Source organism: Archocentrus centrarchus, chromosome 12, assembly GCF_007364275.1.
Source record: "Archocentrus centrarchus isolate MPI-CPG fArcCen1 chromosome 12, fArcCen1, whole genome shotgun sequence".
In the NCBI taxonomy this organism is placed as follows: Eukaryota; Metazoa; Chordata; class Actinopteri; order Cichliformes; family Cichlidae; genus Archocentrus; species Archocentrus centrarchus.
The window spans coordinates 21,189,663-21,207,011 of record NC_044357.1 but is presented as its reverse complement, the minus strand read 5'-3'; the positions used below and the strand labels follow the sequence as shown (position 1 = coordinate 21,207,011).

General features: G+C 41.5%; 1 protein-coding gene across 2 annotated transcripts in view; it reads right to left on the bottom strand.

Annotated features, from left to right (window-relative positions):
• Positions 1-325: 325 nt before the first annotated feature.
• arrdc1b (arrestin domain containing 1b) overlaps positions 326-17,349 on the bottom strand; it is a 37,217-nt gene continuing 20,193 nt past the window's right edge. Inside the window, exons 2-8 of one of the 2 annotated variants that reach the window (XM_030743419.1) lie at positions 17,044-17,154; positions 8,847-8,897; positions 5,810-5,964; positions 5,306-5,488; positions 4,828-5,004; positions 4,067-4,505; positions 326-3,105 (exon numbers count right to left, since the gene is read on the bottom strand). In XM_030743419.1, the coding sequence (XP_030599279.1) occupies positions 3,041-3,105; positions 4,067-4,505; positions 4,828-5,004; positions 5,306-5,488; positions 5,810-5,964; positions 8,847-8,897; positions 17,044-17,154 (1,181 nt within the window). In that variant the 3' untranslated portion in view covers positions 326-3,040. Of the gene's footprint in view, positions 3,106-4,066; positions 4,506-4,827; positions 5,005-5,305; positions 5,489-5,809; positions 5,965-8,846; positions 8,898-11,097; positions 11,133-17,043; positions 17,155-17,349 lie in introns of those variants that run through there. The other variant, XM_030743420.1, reaches the window with a different exon arrangement.

Here is a 17,349-nt window from a genome sequence, read left to right as displayed (position 1 = left end):
CTCAACAGGAAACTTAAAGCAAGGGTATACATTTATAGAGCAGACTCAGCTGGTGCATCACAGAAGCAGGGACTCAGGTGGGTCAGTTAACACGGCTGCTCATATTAAGCTCCAGTTTCAAGAACAGGCTAAAAGAGATATAGCCTGTACCGGTATTGGCCACAAGGGGGCAGAAGGCTTTCAGCAATGCAGTCCTCAAAACCAGCTGCAGGGAAAATGAGGCTCAGACTGTCCTCTGAATACAAAAGTGTTGTCGCAAGAAAAATGTCTCAAGGAGCCAATGCAAGGATGAAGTAATGAAATAAAAATATATATATAAACATTTAGAATTAATTTAACAAGAAAAGTCAGTGTAATAAAATTGTCTGCACTGCTTTGTGGAAGCACTTTTGATTAAAGGGACAGTTCGCATCGAAATCTAATTTGCATTGGATTTTCCTCAGGTCTGTAGTGCTGTTTATCTGTTAGGATTGATTTGGTGTGAGCTGCCCAGTATGGAGAGATCAGCTCTGCAGATGTCTGCCTACTGTTGAAAATAATGGAACTGAATGGCACACACACACAAAAAACACACCCATCCATCCACCCATTTTCTGACACGTATCTGTGTCCTGGTTATAGAGCCAGCAGTCTAATTAGAGACACCCAGATTCTTCAGCATATCCTGGTTCTGCCCCGGGGGGCTCCATCCAGTAGGACCTACCCGAAACACCTCACCTAGAAGGGACCCAGGAGGCATCCTAATCAAAAGCCAGAACCACCTCTACTGGCTCTTTTTGGGGGAGTGACAACTCTCCTCTGAGTCTTTCCAGGTAACTGAGCTTCCTCATGCTTTCTATCTACTAAGAGAGAGCCCAGACACCCTTCAGCAAAAGCTCATTCCCACTGCTTATGTCTGCTCTCTCATTCTACCCACAGCTTGTGATCACAGGTGAGTTGGTGGGAATGTAGATTAACTAGTAATTCGACAGCTTCGCTCTTACGCTCAGCTATCTCTTCACCACAACAGGTAAGGTACTGCACCAATCTGTCAATCTCCCACTCCACTCTTCCCTCACTTGTGAACAAGACCCCAAGATACTTAAACTCCTCCCCAGTTTGAAGTGTGTACTGCACCCTTTTCCAGCTGAGACCAATGTCCTCAGGATCAGATGTACTAATTCTCAGTTCTGATGCAAACCACCCCAGTGTAAGCCAGAGGTCACCACCTCATGAAACCAGAAGAACCACATCATCTGCAACAACAGCACCGCCTAATGGGGCAAGATACGTCTGTCGCACTGTGTTCACCCTGTTGGCTGTCACATGGAAAAACAAGGATTTAATAATTACGTGACCTTGACTTTGACTTCCAGGAGTTGATCTCTGCATAATGTCTTGTTATGGAAAATAATCATGCACGGGTTTCATTAAAATCCTTCAAACCATCTCTTGGATATGAAGTGGACATGAAAAAACCTAACATAAAACAAAGATTTAACCATTTGACCTTGACCCCGGTGACCGCATATACAATCTCAACCTTGTTTTGGTCATAAGCCATCTACCCATGAAGTTTGCTAAGCGTAGGCCGGACAGTTCTCGAGTTATTGAACGGACACTTCAATGGATGCCGCCCGAACGCCCACCTGCCAGCCCGCCCGCCATGTGTAATCACATATGTCCAATCTTTCAGAGGGCGTATAAAAATCAGAGACGTAATCCTGAGGTCTGGAAACCCTCCACCACTTGGCTGCACCTAGAAATCCTGTCCTTAAAAGTTATGAACAGAATTGGTGACAAAGCGCAGCCAACACCCACCGGGAACAGATCTGAATTACTGCCAGCACTACAAACCAAACTCACTACAGTTGTATGGCGACTAAATGGCCCATAACACTGAGAAAAACAGCAGCAATACCTACATCACAACTAAAATACACCGATCTCGTCATGAGCAGTTTCATGTAGGAACTATTTTCTTTCTATTGTCTACATCCGCCAAACAAAAGAAGCAAACTTCACTGCAGAAATGCATTGACAAAGTAAACATCCTTGATCCATGAGGCTAGCTAAGATGACAGCCAGCTGTTGTGGAGGCCTTTAATGTTTACATCATGAGCCTCCTGTTGGATGTCTTCTGCAAACTGATATAGTTGGCTGTAACAGGCTCGTGACTGTTGATGACTTTTTTTTAAAAATGTATTTTTGGTGCCCTGAGCACCTCAAGGTAAATGCCATCTAGTTCCAATATACACAAGAGAAGGCAGACATCAATACAGAATTGGGCGACTCACCGAGACAGTTACAATGAATAAACAGCACTGCAGACCAGAGGAACAAGGCTCAATATACTGAATTTGTTCCTTTCATTATTTTACTCATTGATTCAGCTTAGTGGTTTCTCTAAGTACCCACTTATCTTTATAATAATTATGTGCATTTAAAAAAAAAAAGAGGCTCTGCTATAAAAAGAAGCATTTATCACAGCAGCATCCTTCACACTGGGATTTTAACTGGTTTCACAAATAAACGAGTACCTGTGACTGTGTATTCCTCTCTTTATATCCAGCATGAAGGCAGCTCTGCCTGTATGATGAGGACAGCTGAGACATCGACAAACAGCAGCAGTCACACTAACAAGCGCATGTTTGGATTCCCCACCACCACAAAAAAGGCCAGACTGAAAGCTTTCATCAATCTCGAGCCATCAGTGACCAACATTAGTTTCAAGGCATCACAGATGCAGCGATATGTTGGAAAGAAACACAAACGTGTCCAATGACTGATTATTCTAAATGAAATACTTTTCTTTTTAGGCACAGTGATGTTCACCTGACATTATCTGCTGGGACATGAGGCAAAATTTAAATTCTTATATTCATTATAAGAAATGATCTCTTTTTTTTGTTGCTCATTGCAGGAGAAAGAATCAATCTTTGGGGCGTTTGGAGCATCCGTCCTCTTTCACCCAGCATGTCTCTGTTTGGATTCATTTAGAGGCGACTGCAAACAGGCGTAGGTGGGCACGTCCACAATTCTTCATCCATCTATTTCTTATCTACTGTCTACTGTTGAAACTGGAGTTGGCGCTACTGCAGCTTTCCTCATAGGTGGGTGGGGGCTCTGTAACACACAAAAGGCAAAAAACAAAAGGTAAACAGAGGGCTCACGTCAATGTGACGAGCTTCAAATGTAAAGGCTTTAGCAAACCCATTTAATGAATGAGTCAGTCCCCACAGACTTCCATATTAAAATGCACAACTTTACAGTGTCTACCTCTGAGGATAGCTTCTCCCTTTATAAGGACTCTGGAGTGGTTCAGAATTCATCTGTCTGGATGCTAGAGTTACAGCTGTCAGCAGAGTCCTTTATAGTTTATGAATGCACCTTGCTGACCTAGCTGATAGCATCATTCTTTAGTCCAAATACAGGTGCTTCTGGCAACAACAAAAAAAAATATAATGCTAATGTTTAGGCTTCAAATTTCACAGACAGTAGGTGACATTGTGGTGCCTACATCCAACTTTTATAAAGTCAGTGGTAGTGGCATTACATAGTTATACACCTTTGTGTGTTCCTTTTAAGTCGAGGAATATTTTCTGATAAAACTTACAGTTTGGTTCTTGGTGCATTGTTTTGTCTCGCTTGCTTTCAGATGGACGCACTCCTTGAACCTAGCTCTGCTGGAAGTTTTTCTACCCCCCCCTGCTGCTCATAGTGGATCACTGAGCTTTTCTCTATAATGTCATAAGCTGTGTATGTATGAAGTGTTTTGAGATGGCTATTGCTGTAAAGTGCTGCTGTATAAATAAAACTGAACTTTCTACTCTCCTGGTAATCTATGTGATTTGACCAAAAATGCTAAAGTTTACCTTCATGAAGAAACATTACTGTTATTATGAGTTCTGCCTAAACATCAACTATGTTCTACCTGGTCTCAAAGACCGAACCTAAGACAAGCTGGATTTAACTGAAAACTCAAAGCATGATAATGATGATATGACTCATAAATGCCCACTTAGCCATTATACCCTGCAGGTGTTTGTCTGGGTGTCAGTGTGTTAGATTTATTTGAAGCACTGACCATGAGGGTAGTCAGAAGTGCTGTACTCTGGAGGCAGAATGAGTGAACAGGAAGTGGGGGTTGGAGCAACATTTCCCTCGGTGAAGAAAGGTATGGTGGCTCCAGTGGACAAACAGAAGAGTGGAGCAGACACGTCGGGGCGATTGTGGCTGGGAGGCGGTGCCGCACCTGGTGCGTAGCTGAAGGCGCTCGGGGACATGCTGACCGCCTGGCCTGAGGGATCCTGCTGCGAGTGACTCTTTGTGGGAAGCTCCTCACTGGTAAAGCCCCCTGCACACATTTCATCGTCTGGATCCTCCTCTGCCGGTGGGGCACTGGGCGTCACCCCTGCTGCACCCACTGGACTCGTGGGCGTGGACCTCGATGGAGACTGGGTCAAAGCGATGTTCCCGATGTAGATAGGCAGAGTGACAGCGGCTTCTGGATATCTTAGTGACACCTGTAACACAAACAGAGGTTTGCGAAGGGAGCACAGGCATCAACAGTCTAAGTATTTAATTATTTATCCTTAGACTTTAAGAGTATCGGCATGATTCACAGTTAAAAATAATCCTCATTTATCTTTTAATTGGTTTTGGAGCATCTGCTTAGTTCATCCTGTTGGAAACAAGCTGTTGCAGCTCCTCTCCCTTTAAGGCTACTGTCCCTTTAAGGCTACTGTCCCTTTAAGCAAACATTCTTCTGATTGGCTACCACTAGCAAAGATCTTTTGTTTGGGTGAAAAATAACACACACACACACACACACACACACACACTGACCTGAATGAAATAGATGATGTCTATAAGGCTGCAGCCTGCCAGTTCTGACTGAGGAAGAGGAGGAACGATGATCTGCTCCTTCCACTCTGCATGTTTTCCTGCCTTCACTTTGGCTCCCTCCACCTCTGCAATGGTCCGCAGGTCAACCACAGGCTTGTTAGTCTTGTAGGTCACGCTCTGGTGTGACAAAGTCAAACATACACAGACGTGAAAACCACTTCACACCGCTAACACGAAAGCTTGCAAGAGAATACGTACTGTTTTGGAAATGATCAAGATGATTGGTTTTTTTAATCTGAGGTATAAAGATTTTTATGTGCATCCACATGAAAAGATTTGTTACTTGAATGGACATTTTTGTTATCTGGTTTATTGTGAAGGTCTATGAGTTAGCATATTTTCTTAGCCTTCCTTAAAGCTGATTTACTGCAGCCAAAGTTGACTTAAGATAATTTATTAATGACATTTAATAACATACCTGTATAAGACTGGCCAGTACACACCCTGTGTCCTTCCCGGACTTGTTGTGGATCTCAGTGAATAACTTGATGATCTGACCGGGGATGTAACCCTTCATGTCACTGCGAACTTTCAGCATCACGGTCCCCGACTTCACCAGGAGGTAGCTGAACTTCTTGGTGGCCACAACGGAGCTGTGATACTGCAGAGTCAGAGACGTGGGATAAATGTCTGTTTGTGCATTGGTAGTAATTAAAAGGCTTGACTAGCAGAAGCTGAATGGATTCTTTATTCCAGGATAGACAGGAAACTGACAGTTATGAGGAGAAGAGAGTGAATTATGAGTAAGAGGGAGAGAACCCTTTCCAGCTTTACCATGAAATCAAATAAGCCTTGACAGAGACAAAAGCTCATTAAATAAGGAAATGAATAATAGCATTCTTTTCAATTCAGCCCTGCAAGAATCCAAGAGAATAAAGATGAGCTCAAGGTGAAGAAAAAGATTTCTAAATCAATCACTTACATCAATGTTTGGAACCTCATTGAGGTTGAGCATGTTGAGTATGTAGAAGGGCTTCTGGGTTTTGTAGTCCTTGGAGAAGCGTGGCGTATCGATAGTCGCCTTCACGCGATAAATTATTTTCCCAAAGGGTCCCTCAAAGGAAGTTGGGACAGCAGCTGAAGACAAGATTGGAGGGGGGGAGAAAGTACACACATGACTGACACTGGGGAGAGCTGACAGATGGAAGAACAAATAAATTCAATCAACCTGTGGCCTGTGGGCAAATCCGGGCCTTTGCAGATTTCAATCCAACCCACATTTCACTTTAGATTTTCAATAAAGCTGTAACTGTCACCAAATTCAGAGGGTCACACCTCCACTGTACGTGAAAGCCAACAAGCCAGGAAACACAGAACGGCACAAAAAAGCTGTTGATGCTGAAGGAAGACAATTACTCTAAAGGTGGTAGACCAAGTGGGCAATTTGTGTGAGGATAAAAGTGTGTAGAAAAGTTTGTGTACACATTTGCAATGATTCAATCTGAAATAAGAGGAAAGACTTTAAAGCAAAACGTCTGTTTTTTTTAGCCTCAAGCTGTAAAAATAGTTTTCATTTTAGGAGAAACTGCAGAAGAATATATATAAATACTGTATGTTATATGTTGCAGGTAAACTACATGATTAAAGGCTTTTTATTTTCCACACTTCTCAAACAAAACAAAAAAACAAAAACTGAGCTGTTGTGTTGCAGGCTGTGAAACTAGAAACAGTCAAAATCAATAAATATTACATGTATGTATGTTTTGCCTTTTCCATCCTATTTATTTTCCCAAACTTGTTTATTTCTGTCTTCAAAGTATACTTAATTTAAAAACTTTGAATTTTGCCAGTTTGGGTCTTTCAATGTAAAAGGCTTTGTGAGGTAAGTAGAAATATGGCCAAGATCACAATTACAAGTTCTTCTTTTTCTGTTCATTAAATACCCATTACTGCCATTACTGCCACTGCCAACTCAGGCCTGTGAGTTGGCTGCATTGATACCCTGTGGGCTAAATGGTTTGGTGACCTGTTGAGAGCTTTGCGAGCCATTTCTCATTTAACCGAGGGTCAAATAACTCAGTCTGTAATATGGAATGCCAATAATAAGTTCAAGTTCCAACAAGAATATATCTAATTGTAAATTTAAGTAAAAGGTGGAAAAAAAGGTGAGAAAGGTAAATTAAATCTATAAACTCTAGAAAAAAGATGATTAATGTGGCTACACTTTATTCTAGTCTGGATCCTTTATACTAAACAAAGACGGGCCTAAAACTGCTGTCACTAGACTAAACCTTTCAGAGGGATTCCTGCAGGTTTTCTGTACTCAGTGACAAAAGGACATGTATCCGTGTCTCAAGAAAAGGACAGCAAAGAGGTGGAAACAGCGAGGGCAAACGCCGGAGGGTAGGAAATTCAAGGAGAGTGGGATAAAAATAACTATTTGGGGAGAAGGCAGCGAGGCAAACAGAACAAAAAGAGATGTTCATATCCAGTGGAGAGGAAAAAAAAAAAAAAGGTTCAAAATCTGTTCTGACGCTATAATCTGCATATAAATTTCCGAGCAGGATGCACACAAAAGTGGCATAGCGTCAAAATAATGACTGTCACCGTCTCTGTTCTTAAGGTGTTCCTTGATCTTCATTCAGATGTTAATGCCAGCTGCTCCACAGTATCTGCTGCTGCTGTCAATAAGAATGAAGCTGGAGAGGCGGATTGTTGTTGTTTGGCTGCAGACAGCCTGGCAACTAAAATGGAGCCAGGCTGACTTTCCCTGGGGACACATAAGACTGGGCTGCTTGTGGCTACTGAAAGTGGCCAAGGGTAGTAGAGCCTGGCTTGCTCCTTTGAGAACAGATAAAATCCATCGATTGGAAACATAAGAGCCTAGAAATAATTTGTTGATGTCTATTCATCTTTTGACCTTAAAGTGGACCTTTTATACTCATTTCATGCACCACATTTATCCTCAGACTCTACTACAGTAGCTCTGTATGACACAGTTCAAAGTAATCCTTATTTATCTTGTAACTGGGCCTTGGTGCAGCCCCTTAGTTGAGTCAAACAAGCCACTTCAGCTTTTTTCCCTGCCTTTTAAGCTAGCTTTCTTCTAATTGGACATCCCTCCAAAACAGAGGGTTTGAACAGCAGGAAAATCCCATCTCTTTGATGTTATTAAAAGCCAAGAGAAGAAAGCAAAACTGCGTGAAAGAGAGTATTTGGTATAAAGCAGGTGCCCAAAGAAGGTGCAGTGCAACACATTGCAAATAAAAAGCCTTCAAGATTAATTATGATATATTTTTAATCAAGTCTTGCTATCTCCTCCAATAACACTAAGGTTGAAATTTTTTATTTCAGTGAGTGCCCTATTAAGGATTAAGCTTACTTTGAGGCTCACATACTGTTCATATAGGGGTTTGTGAGCCTGTCTGAGGGACCAGCAGGGGGCAGCAAGAGACTCTTTATCCTCCAATGAGCAGCCTCTCACTGCATGATATTTAACATGCCCTGCCTGATGTTCTCAAGACTGGTGGGCTGAAAGGAGGGGAGGACAAAGCATGGAGGCATGAAGACCAATTAAACAGTGACTGCACAAAAGGAGAGGGAACTAAAAATAACCCCCAGCTCTCCCCCCTGTGCTTCAGCCTGTTCCTCAGAGAAGGTTAAAGATACCAGACAGACTTTGCACAATGTGTGGCCTTACAGGTGCCAGATACACTCAGCTGATCTTTGGGTTATTTACACATTGTGATTTTGCAGTTTATCATCAGCATACTGTAAATATCCTTTTAGTTTAAATGAGTATAGTAGCAAAGATTGAGGTGTTTCTTTTTCTATACACCTCTGCTATCACAAATTGGACTTTAACTACTTTGTATTAGAGCGAGACATTACGTCAGCAGAGGTTATCACACCTGTATCAGCCCGCTCCTTTCGCTGAAGTCACCTGGATCGCTGATAAAGCAGACCCAAGAAAAACAATTACGGGAACTTACGACATGGAAAAATGAGGTTTTACTCACCTGGAATGACAAACTGGAAAGGGAAACTGTGCTCGCCCACTCCCAGGACACCTGTAAAAGCATAGGGTTTTATTTTTATTATTTTATGAGTATTACTAGAAGACAGAAGACACATTCTTGTCTTTATTTCCATTTCAAACATCCCTCAGTAAACACGATCCAAGGAGATGCCTGCTGAGCTCACCTGCTTTTCCAGCAGGATGAAGTTCATGAGACAAACAGGCTTTTGTTGGTCAAAGGTAACTATGCCGAGATATCATTTCTAGTGACGTAAAACTAGTAAACTGACGTTAAGTAATTAGAAGTGATAAACTCCTCGGTGCATAGCAGCAGACGCGAGCAGCTGGCCGAGTTCTCTCAGCAATCATTTACAGGCCTGGCGAGGCCAGCAGTAATCAAGCCAAGCCTTTTTCTTCCATCCTGCCACATCTGCAGGCCAGCATCAGTGTGATAAGCCTGATCTCTTGGATTGAACTTAACATAAGCTTGTTCCATGTTTTTTGTAGCTAACAAATTCCACAGAAAGACCTAAAACAAAACACCCATCCATAATCACTCAGGCCTAAGCCCAAGTTTTCCTAATGAACTTTTTTTTATCTCTGGTTAAATAAAAGGTAGTTTGTAAAATCAATGTTACTTAAATATAATCAGATAAAGGCTTAGTTTTCCAGAAATTGACCAAACTTAGTCCAAGACCATAAAGGGAGGCCTGAGCCTCACGTGAAGCCTGCTGAAAAGATTTTCCAGCTGCAGCTTAGTACACATTTGGTACTCTGGTACTTACAACGGGACGGTGCAAGTGAGACGGGCTGAAGATAAACTACAGTGTGCGCAGTTGGTGTAATGAAGGAAAATTTCATCCACTGTGGAACAGTGTGACTCACTGATGTCTTGTTATTTGTTTTTGGACAATGGAGCTCTATGGAACAAAGGAAATGGAGATAAAAGCTCAGGAAACATCATTAGGACGATCACTTCTTTGTTGTTTTTGGCCTTTAAATGGGATTTTTTGACAGTACAAAAAACAAAAAACTCATCCTTTAAAGATGCACGCAAAGAAATACTGCAATGTTGAGTGGAGACAATACAGGTGAAAATGTAGACATTACCATGAAAGTTCCTCGGGTGATTACTGACATCAGGACGATTATTTTTTCCCTTTACTAGTTTTCTTAAATTTTTATGTTTAAATAAGCAAACAAAGCCTTGTTTACCTGCTAAATGTACACAAATTTGCATAATTTCCTACAACAGAAATCAGAACAATACATAAAGCCAGGCTCAACATTCTTGTTTCGCTGCCGGGGCATCCTGCGCTCTCACTGGCAGTCGCTTCAATCGCTTGCCTGAAAGTTGAGGAAAGTTTTTTTTCGGGTCCCGCCCACTTTGCGTTGCCAGCAGTTATTTCCCCTGCAGTTGCTTGAAGTCACCAAATTTCACTTTCCACTTTGCTGTGAATCTCTGCCAGTGTGGGCGCAACTTTAAGGTCAAAATTTTTTCTTTTTAATCACTTCATAACTCAGAAAATATTGTCTAGGGCTGCAACGATTCATCGATTAACTCAATTAAATCGATTCTAAAAATTTATCGACACAAATTTACTGTTTCGATGCTTCGTTTAAACTCTGCAGCGCTCAGCTGTCTCGGTGTAAGCGGCGCTCCTCACTAGCATTAGCAGCATTAGTGCTGACGTTTTTTTGTGGGTTTATTGGGGGCTGGCAAACCAACATAGAACTGCATTACCGCCACCTACTGGACTGGAGTGTGAATCACTCACGTATACACAAGCACACATTCTAAAAAGCTCTCCGTCGCTGCGATGGATTTCATTTAACACAGAGTGGATCATCACTAGAGTTGCCACCTGTCTCGTAAAATACAGAACCCCGTATGTTACGGGACTCCGTGGAATACGGCTCCGTAACATTACGGGACGGGTGGCAACTGTCGCTGACATGCATTTCCACGCCTCCACTGCTCTCTGTGTGTCTGTGTGTGTTGTGCTCGCTGAGAATTTCAGCTGCTATTTTGTCTTTACTTCAGCTGTAGCTACCAGAACTGGTTTGCTAGCGAGCGCGGGCCATTAGCACTAGCGATGGTTCGGTACCGGAAGGCCCGCCCCCCAGGACCGAGGGGCTCCTTCAAAATATTTTTTATACTTTAATCCCTTATTAGTGACTAAATATAGACCTGCAGTAGAAACGTATTTTCGAGAATGCTTGTGAATACAAAGCATTACACCATTACTCACACATGCGCCATGGCTCCCGCAGCCACTAGTTTTTCAAAACACTCATAGCAGGCAGCTGTTTTAACTGCGCAAGCGCAAAGAGGCGAAGCTGTGACGGTGAGCTCAAGTAGTGAAAAAGGAAACGTTTTTCCAGCGTCCAAAACAGCAGCTTTTTCTTTTAGTAACCACCATTAAATCCGTGAAACAGCTGGAGGTCCTTCATCAAGCACCTGATCAGCAAGTGTTAAGGTGAAGAAAAGAGAACTTTGTAGCTGCTCCATTCACCGCTGTTTGTTCACATGGCGAGAAACTGCATTACGGAAGTTAAAATATGCAGATAAACTGTTAATAAAAAAAAGTATTTCTTATCCGATTACTCGATTAATCACTGGAATAATCGATAGAATACTCGATTACTAAAATAATCGTTTTATGCAGCCCTAATATTGTCAATGGAAATTGTTTTATTTCTTGCTATCATGTTTTTAGGAATAAATTAGCAAGTTTGGTGAATGTAAGTTCCTACAACAGTGCAGACAGCCACTATTTTAAATTCAATTAAATAGGCGCTCTCATTGAAACAGTATTCATGTTCCCCTTTTCCCTTCGTGAAAGGAAAAATATCTAAATTCAGTTTTTCAAGGCGAGAGGCAGAGCTTATGTTAAAATGTGCTGTGACCAGACATTTCAAGTACTGCGGTTAAATACAGCAAGACAGACAGGGCTATTTTTGATGTAGCACCATACAAGTGAACACACAATGCTGCTGTCCTCTAACTGGTTAGGAGGACTGTTAAATACTTACTTCAGGTGCAACATCATCATTCTGCTAAGTTTCTATATCTGATATAATCAGACAATAAACAGACCTCTAAGAACCTCAGCAGGAAGTGCTCTGAAGTACGACAGATGTGAGAACAAACCTCTATAAGCACATGAGAAAGAATAAAAGCTCCTTTATTTCACATGTTTATCAGTGTTTGCTATATTGAAGCATGAGCTGGCTGCACTGCCTTACACAGATTTTATAACCTCAAATCTGGATTATTATGCAGATTCTAAATTTACCATGTAAACTAGATCCCAAATGATCAAATCAGGCTTTGTAAATACCAAATTCAAAGATTTCTAAAAGCCCTAACTATCTAACATTTCTATTTTCATTTTCAATCCCTGCTTTCTGCTGCATCAATTACACGTGTTGTTTACTTTACAAGCTCAGTTAAAATTAATAACTCGGGCATAAGGAAACAATAATCGCCTTTATGTCCCTGTCACACTGAGAGCACCTTGAGCCAACCAGCTTATTAATTCTCTAGATGAGCTGACAGCCCAATTAAATTCTTCCGGACAGCAACATGTCTCACCTCATTATGGACGGGCACAACTTTTTTTTTTCACTCTAATCTTCCTGAGGGGAAATACTCAGACTGTGTGTGTGTGTCTGTGTGTCTTCATCACTCAATCATGTTTACCGCTAAAAGAAACAGTCAGGCTCTGAACACTGCAGCGCCCACAAACTGCAGACACAGGAGCCAGCACAGGTAAAAGACAAAACACTCATACACAGCAATTCCCATCCTCAGCATAACACTAGTGAAATAATTATTTAACCTTATAATAATAAAAACAACTAAACTCCTCCTCCTGTTAAAACCCAGGAGGACACACAATCATAAATAGATTTAGAAAATGAGGCTCAAAATGGGCCAATCACCTTCCCAACAGAGTTTTTTTTACTGGCACTGGGTCTGTGATTATGACTTTGTTCTTATTTATTTTTGTCCCTTACCTGTTTTTGTTGTAATCAGTTTTATTATTAAAACGTTTTGGCTAAAATAAAGGTTAGATAAAATAAAAATAACCATGATATCTGAGCCACTAGGATGGCTACACAGAGCTGAACTGAAACCGTAAGTGACTATTTCATGTAGCTCACACAGTCTGTCTCGTCAAGGACACAATTTAAAAAATTTTTTTTTTTAAAAGGCCATATATCATAAACCTTCTCCTCTGAATTACTCACAGTAGAAATCAATGTTTTTTTTTAAAGTCTATATAATTAAAAAGAAATACTGGGAGGGTTTTGCTTCAAACAATGCCTTTTTGGTAATTAATTTATATGCCTAATGAAGAAGAAATATTGTCTATGCAGAAATGTCAGTATTATCAAATAATACTATAAAAAAAAAACCCTCCCACAGTGGTTCTGTCTTAAACATGCTCTACATATGAAGCTGTCACTTTAAAAAAAAAAAGTGTCAAGTAAGCAGTCTTCACTCTTCTAACCGTCAAGCATCTGTGGCATACCACATTATCATCCAGCCACAGTGAGTGTCGCTTGCTTTGTGTGTGCGTGTGTGTGTGTGTGCGTGCGTCTGCTGATCTTCTGTCACCCTTCCTCTCTCACTCTCCCTCTGTTGCTTGACCCTCGAGGGCAAAGCAGCCCATTTTGGGAAGAGAGCGAGATACGGGAAAACGGCAGAGATAAAGAGGAGCCCAGAGAGAGGGTGTGTCATGAATTATTTATGACCTCCTCCTTTTGGAGGGGGCCTTATATTTCACAGTGAGGTTTTGAGTAAGTTTAACTATTGGTTCAAAGATCTTCCTGCCTTTAGTATTCTGCAAACGTGACAAAACTTTTCTTTTTTTTTTTTTTCTTTTTTATTAAGGAAAAAAACTGCACACTATTAATGAAAAGTGAGTGTAAGCAATTAAAGGGCTTTAAGACTTGTCACAGTTTGGTTTGCATCATAATTTTTTGGCACTGAAACAATACCTGGGTTTTGGTGCCAGTGGCAACAATAAGTAAATAAAATATTTAATTTGACAAAAGACTCCCAAATACAGCAAAAAAAAAAAAAATGTCTTATAGCTGTGCACAAACTGTATTCACATCATGTGTACATGTTTATACTTTCTCAATCATTTCAAGACTCCTGTTTGGCCTCATTTTCACCTCCCAGAAACACCCTGCCCGCCCGACAGCTGACAGAACAGTAGGTGTGATTTCACCCACACAGGCTGGGGTGAAAAATGACCATGGTTCCTATTTTTGTTTGTTTATTTGTTTTCTACTCTCATGTTTTTAGTTTTCACATTTCAGTTTATCCTGCGTTTCTGTGTCTTTGTCTCCCTCAGTTTTGTTTGTGTTTTGTTTCCTCGTTTTCTCTTGTTCTCACTTCCTGTTTTATTTTTGGTAATGACATCAGGTTTCCATCGGGCAGCACGGTGGCATGGTGGTAAGCACTGTTGCCAGACAGCTAGAAGCTTTTCTGTGTGGAGTTTGCATGTTCTCTCCGTGCTTGTGTGGGTTTTCTCTGGGTACTCTGGTTTTCTCCCACAGTCTAAAGACATGCAGTTAGTGGGGTTAGGTTAATTGGTGAAAGGCCCGGGCAAAGGTGGATTTGAACCAAGGACCTTCTAGCTATGAGGCAACACCCCACCACCATGCTCTGTAAATCCTAGAGATGGTTATGAGGGGAAATTCCAACAGATCAGCAGTTTCTGGAATACTCAAGAGTAGACTGTCTGGCACCAACAACCATGCCCTGTTCAAACTCACTTAAATAACAATTCTTTGGGGTGCCCGGTGCGGGCGGCGCAGGTTTGAGTCCTGGCCTGTCGCCAGCTTACACACGTGTCTTCCCCCGTGTCCTTCCCGTTTCCTGTCTTTCTCCACTACAGATAAAAGCCGCTGTGGCCAAAACTGGAAAAATAAAAATAATAACATTTCTTTCCCATTCTGGTACTCATTTTGAACCTCAGCAGGTAGTCTTGACCATGTCCACATGTCTAAATGTATTCAGTTGCTGCCTGAGAAATCAAAGTATGAAGTAGCATACAATGGAGAAGTACACTATACTTAAGTAAACTACTTTAGTAAGTCTATTTTCCAGCATCATGTGGCTGAAGTTTCTACCATGCACTGAAGAATGCAGTCCTGAGAGTTAAATATTGAACAGCTTTGTGCTGTTTTAACCAGCATGGATTACATGCTCTAATGCCTGCCGTTAGGTCCCACAGTGCGATTTGCATTTACAACAGATTCCATGCATGCGTGGCACATTTCAGCTTCTGGCTATGGGCTGCAACACATACAAAAGATGGAAGACCACACTCATAACAAAAGGTCTTTTGAGCTCTTATTTCCTTAGGCAAGACCAGCAGCACAGCACAGCACTGCGTGTTGGTACACAGGGGAAAAAATATAACTTTTTCTCTGTGAGGGATCTCCAACTATGTCATCAATGCTTCTTGACACCAATGGCTATGTCCCACCTCAGAGAGGAAGCATGGAGAGAAGCAGACTCCAGGGGACAGTTATCCTGACAGACTGAGGCTTAAAATCTTCATCAGACTGAAAAAAACTAGGGATGTGTGTGAACAGTCGACTAGAACAGCGATCTTTTTATGCCCAAGGCACACCAAACACCAAAGAAAAATTTCAAGGCCACCTGTATACATATCTGCAGAAAATAACCTTTGTCATCTGGAATGATGTCAGATTAAACTGTCAGATGAAAGCACTTTTGAGCATGACACCTACCATTTTTTTTGCTTTGCCATAAGCAGCACTAGCTTAAACTTTCACAAATCAAACATTCTTGCTTCCCATGGTTCCGATCCTGTACTCTTTTAACTTCAGGCAAAGTCTCCCTCAGAAGACATGTTCGGTTTACACGTGCCACACTTTTTGACACAAAACAATACTAGTCAGTGAAACTAAAAATTAATATTTTATTTGTGTACCACACCAGTTAAGTGCTGTTTCTGAGATGCCACCTGCCACACGCAGCAGACGCACACCTGACAGATGATGGTGCCTGGCTCTCTCTGATGCGAACATAAACAATCAAAGGAGACAGAACTGTTGTATGTTAGCCGTGTCACAGTAAACTAACATACAAGCACTTGACCAGAACAGTGTTTAGTCACACTGGAAGCTGACACATCACAGCTTGTGTTGGGCTTGCAGGGAAAGAAGGCTGCCAGTGCTAACATTAGCCACACTGCAAACTAATATGGCATTGTGCATGTGCAATGTGATGCACGGCACAAAGTGCCACACATTTCATCAACAGCTAAAAGATTATTTGATTTCTAAAGAATGTGATTAATTGTTCGTTAAGTCTTAAATAGGCAAGCAACATTACAAATACTGCTTGCATATTTAAGACCACCTGAGCCACAGCCACCCCACAAATCATCAGGGTGGCTCAGCAGGTCATCTACTAATTGGAAGGTTGGCGGTTCGATCCCTGGCTGCTCCAGCTTGCATACCAAAGTATTCTTGGGGAATAAACTGAACCCTGAGTTCAGTATCTCAGAGTGTGAATGTGTGCATTAACGTTAGATGTAGAAAAAAAAGTGACTGTATGCACGTGTGTGTGAATGGGCGAATGGTGCAAAGTGCTTTGAGTGCTCGAGTAGAAAAGTGCTATATAAGAACCAGTCCATTTACCATGTACAAATACTTCGGTCACTGGATTGGGTGCAATTTTGACTGTTTTCTCACTCTTAGACGAGTCAATTAGTCTGATTTTTTTTCTCCCGTTTAATGGCTAGTAAATTAGTCAAGAGGAAAAGCAAAGACCTGCCGAGGCCATTATGACATTAGTCATATTCCAGCAGATTCCCTATGAGCCAAATGGCGTAAAAAGCCAGGAGCCTTGAGTCAAGTCAGACAGTTGTGTTATGACAAGGAGGTTCTAATATTTAAACTGGGAGATAATCTGTTGCCAGCAATGAAAGATGCAAAGCTGATGTGCACTGATAACTATATCAGTGTTTTTTCACATGCAGACCTGCAGTATGTTCAGACATTGGTTTGCACTTGATGTCATGCAGATCTCAGCAGGAAGTCCTCGAGGTTTTTCATAGCATACACATACAAAGATCAACAGGTGTCTAGAAAATAAGAGGAAGGGTATGCTAGTAAATACTGAGGAAATATTGATTCCTTACCTTTGTCAGCGGCAGACAGCGTGCTGTTTAGGTACTGCTCCTCCACATTATATGCTGTGCTGTTTGCTGTGTTGGAAACCCCACATGAGCCATGACAGTTCACCTTGATGGCTGCGGAGAAAGAATACAAGAGTCAATCACCCGTGTTAAACAAATGGGGCTTATTTATTTACTGGTATTTACACTAACAAACTGAAATAAACTCATAAACCAAACAAGGTAAATGGCAGGGAGGCTCGAGTCATGTCAGTGTTTGCTGTCTGTGAAAGTGCTATATGCAGTTTGTGGCCCCTTCTTTGATTTTAG